The sequence below is a fragment of the Homalodisca vitripennis genome, chromosome 2 (assembly GCF_021130785.1).
Source record: "Homalodisca vitripennis isolate AUS2020 chromosome 2, UT_GWSS_2.1, whole genome shotgun sequence".
NCBI classification, from domain to species: Eukaryota; Metazoa; Arthropoda; class Insecta; order Hemiptera; family Cicadellidae; genus Homalodisca; species Homalodisca vitripennis.
Window position 1 is genome coordinate 155,972,230 of NC_060208.1, and position 3,690 is coordinate 155,975,919.

The window sequence follows — 3,690 nt, forward strand, 5'->3', positions numbered from 1 at the left end:
GCGTAATTGATGATCAGTTGCAAGTTGCCAACGAGTTTAATAATTATTTTTCTTCTGTGGCCTCAACTGATTCGTCAATTTCAGAACCTCGATATCATGAAATTGGTGTTAGGGAACCGGTTGCATCCATGGCTCTGGCCCCTGTGTGTGTGGAGGAGTTAGCTCGTGTCGTACAGGGGTTGAATTCAAAGAAATCGTGTGACGCTAACGGGATGTCAGTTTGGTTACTCAAACGTTGCTTTAGGTACATTTTGAGGCCACTCACAAAATTGATAAATTTTAAATTTGAATCTGCAACATTTCCATGTCTACTGAAAACAGCTAAAGTTATACCGATTTTTAAAAAAAGACGATCCTTGCAAAACCCAGCAATTATCGTCCAATTTCAATTCTTCCAGTTTTCAGCAAAATTTTTGAAAAGGTTTTCTGTGAAAGACTTGAAAGCTTTCTAGAAAGCAATGAAATTCTAAATCCTGAACAATTTGGCTTCAGGAAAAAAAGATCAACAATTTGACGCAGTAAACAGTCTTTTGAACAATGTTGTTGATGGCTTGGAAAGGCGAGAACAAGTGCTCAGGCATATTTCTTGACCTATCCAAAGCATTTGACTGTGTGCATCATGAAACACTATTGCACCAGTTACAAAAATGTGGCGTTCGGGGTCTGCCAAACGCGTGGCTTGCTTCTTATCTTAAGAATCGAGATCAATGCGTGCAGATTTCGAATGTCATCTCTAGTAAAATTAAAATAGCCCACGGTGTCCCTCAGGGTTCTATTCTTGGGCCTATTTTTTGGTTTACGTCTGTAGACTTAACTCAGTGATCCAGCATGGTGATCTGATTCAGTATGCCGACGACACGACTCTTGTCTTCAAAGGAAAAACTACACAAGATTTGGAAATCACATCATTTGTGGAACTGACTTCATGCATTCAGTATTTTACTGACAGGAATTTGAAAACGAACCAATCAAAATCAAATGTCATCAAATTTCTGCCTAAGACCAAGGGAATTTGCAAGGCAACCTGCTGTATTTGTGGACGATGTCCTTTTAGAGGAAACTGGATCCACGAAATTCCTGGGGATGTACGTTGATCAAGGTCTGACCTGGGACGACCACGTTAACAATATATGTGCTAGAATTACTTCTGGCATATTTGCCTTGCGAAGCCTAGCTAAATACTGTTCCCCTGAAGTCTTAATGAAGGCATATTTCGGTCTCATATATCCGTACTTTGCGTATGGCTTGAGACTGTGGGGGGGCTGTGCTAAACACAAGATGGAACGCGTTTTCAGGCTTCAAAAAAAAGGCAATTAGAATTATTGCAAAGTTGAATTACAGAGAGTCGTGTAGGGACTCTTTTAGGGAGCTGGGTTTGCTGACATTGCCCTGTCTCTATATGTTTCATGTGATCCTGCACTGTCAATCGAAGTGCACTCTAGTCCGGGGCAGGGACTTTCATCAGTATGAAACTAGAGCCAGGGACAACTTTAGAGTCCATAGTCATAGACTGGCGGTATCTCAGCATTTACCGCATCAGGTTGGCGTCGGCTTAATCAACAAGCTCCCTGAAAGTGTAAAAAATGCAACTAATCAAATCCAATTCAAAACTCGTCTCAAATGCCTGTTGGTGTCAAAAGCATTTTATTCGCTAGAGGAGTTTATGATGAGTCGCTGGGATATCTAAAAATATCTTAAATTACCAAAATTTAAAATCTGGATCCAAAGATAGTGTGAATTAGTGTGAATGAGTGAAATGTAAGTCTGACTGTGTGTGAGTGTGTAGAGTATTTGCTGTTTGAATATATGACGACTGCTATACAATGTTATATATTGTCTAAAAGCAATAAAGAAATGATTTGATTTGATTGGTTATCAACCATAATGAGTTTGACATATTTCGGGAGTGTGCTACTGAGTGTGAGTTCCCATCTTTCTTCCCTTGGCAACAAAATTTTTAACAATAAAAAAACAACTCTCAAACCAATAAAATTTGAACACACACCATGACTTTTAAATACAAAACAAAACTGAAGACCGAATGTTTTCCCTTTTCTCCCTCCAACCATATTTTAGATGACGTTCCATGTCACCACGGAAGTTCCCGTTATGATTCTTCTTGGATGTGGGGTATATGTTGGTCAGAACACCTAGTTTGTGCAGTTACATGGTGTTAACTTGAAACACCCCAAGCGAGAATATACCCCTTATTAATAATTCCATGAATTTTAAGGAGACGATGAGTTCAGGCTAGACTGCGTTTGTTTCGGCTCCGCTTGTTCGCCTTGTTTTAAGTGGTTTATCTTTACCGGATGATTGTGTAACTTAGCATAGTGTTAGATATACATGTTGTTACGTTAGGGTTAAAGTTTCAATGAAGTTATGTCTAAGAAAAATGTAGTTTTTTTTGCAAGTGTTCAGTTGCACTTTCAGGTTTTTGCAGCAGCGACGGGCGGAGTTGAGCAGTTCAAGGTCAACCGGTTTGTCTTATCTCCAATCAAAGTGCGTCATGCCTCCCCCGGAAAAACCCTCTACAGTGAAGACTAGATCAATGAGTGACAGTGACATTTTGAATTCATTAAGTAGTCAACTGGAAAACCTTGTTAAGGAAATGCGTGAGTTTCGTGAGGAATCAAAGAAGGAAATGCGTGAATTTCGTGAGGAATCAAAAGCCATGGGAAAGTCGATCGAATCTACACATGACAAGATAGACGAAGTAAAGGTTTTAATTAACGCTCAACGAGAAGATATTGACAAGTGCCTCGACGTGATCGATGTTCTCAAGGTGGAGAATTCGCAGCTACAACGTGAGCTAGAGCAAGTTAAGAAGGAGCTCTGCGATGTGCAACAATATTCGCGTAGAAACACGGTTGACATACAAGGTGTGCCCGAGAATAAATCCGAGAATGTGTTTGAAGTTGTAAAGGCGGTGGCAAAAGTTCTGCGGTTCGACCTCAAGCCAGAAATAATTGATGCGTTGCACAGACCTGCGGGCGGTAGCGGCGCGTCGAGACCACGGGGCATCATTCTCAAGTTTGTTTGTCGCGGGGACTGTGATGAACTGTTGCGGCTTGCGAAAGTCAAGCGTGGGTTTCCAGCATCAGAACTCGACTTCTCATCCGAAAACAAAGTATTCGTGAACCCGTCACTTTCGAAGGCTTTCAGGGAACTACTCTACCACGCCAAGTGTACAGCGCGGGAGGGCCGAGTGAGGTTCGCCTGGTACAGTAACGGGAAGGTGTTGGTCCACAAGAGAGACGGTCAGCCGGCGATCCATATAACTTCTAAGCATCAACTGCAGGATCTGCAACGTGGTGGGGGCTTCCTAAAAGCAGTAATCTTCATAATTTATTACGTGGTATTTGTGTAAACTACTATTTTAATGTTTGTTTTCACGTTTTCAAATATGTTTTGTTTTTATTATAGTTAAGAATGGTTAGTAATAATTTCATTTATTATCAGAATGTTAGGGGTTTAAAATCTAAAGTGAACTAATTTTTTAGCAATATTTTAAGTTTAAAGTTTGATATAGTGAGTCTAACAGAGACATGGCTTGATGAGTCCGTTTACAGTTCTGAGTTATTCACGGACGAGTGGTCAGTTTGGAGGAGTGATGGTACAGACCGTGTGCGGTGGCGGGGGGTGCTGGTCGCGGTCAGGGACAGTGCCTGGCGCGCCGAGCCACTTCCG

At 41.3% G+C, this 3,690-nt stretch overlaps 1 protein-coding gene across 1 annotated transcript; it reads left to right on the top strand.

The window, feature by feature from the left end:
* The first annotated feature begins 2,509 nt into the window (after positions 1-2,509).
* LOC124355864 lies at positions 2,510-3,370 on the top strand. Its single transcript, XM_046807019.1, has one exon. It carries the CDS (start codon positions 2,510-2,512, stop codon positions 3,368-3,370), a length of 861 nt encoding a protein of 286 aa, XP_046662975.1.
* Positions 3,371-3,690: the final 320 nt, after the last annotated feature.

Coding starts and splice junctions, on each gene's coding strand:
- LOC124355864 (XM_046807019.1), top strand. CDS start 2,510: ATGCCTCCCCCGGAAAAACCCTCTACAGTGAAGACTAGATCAATGAGT.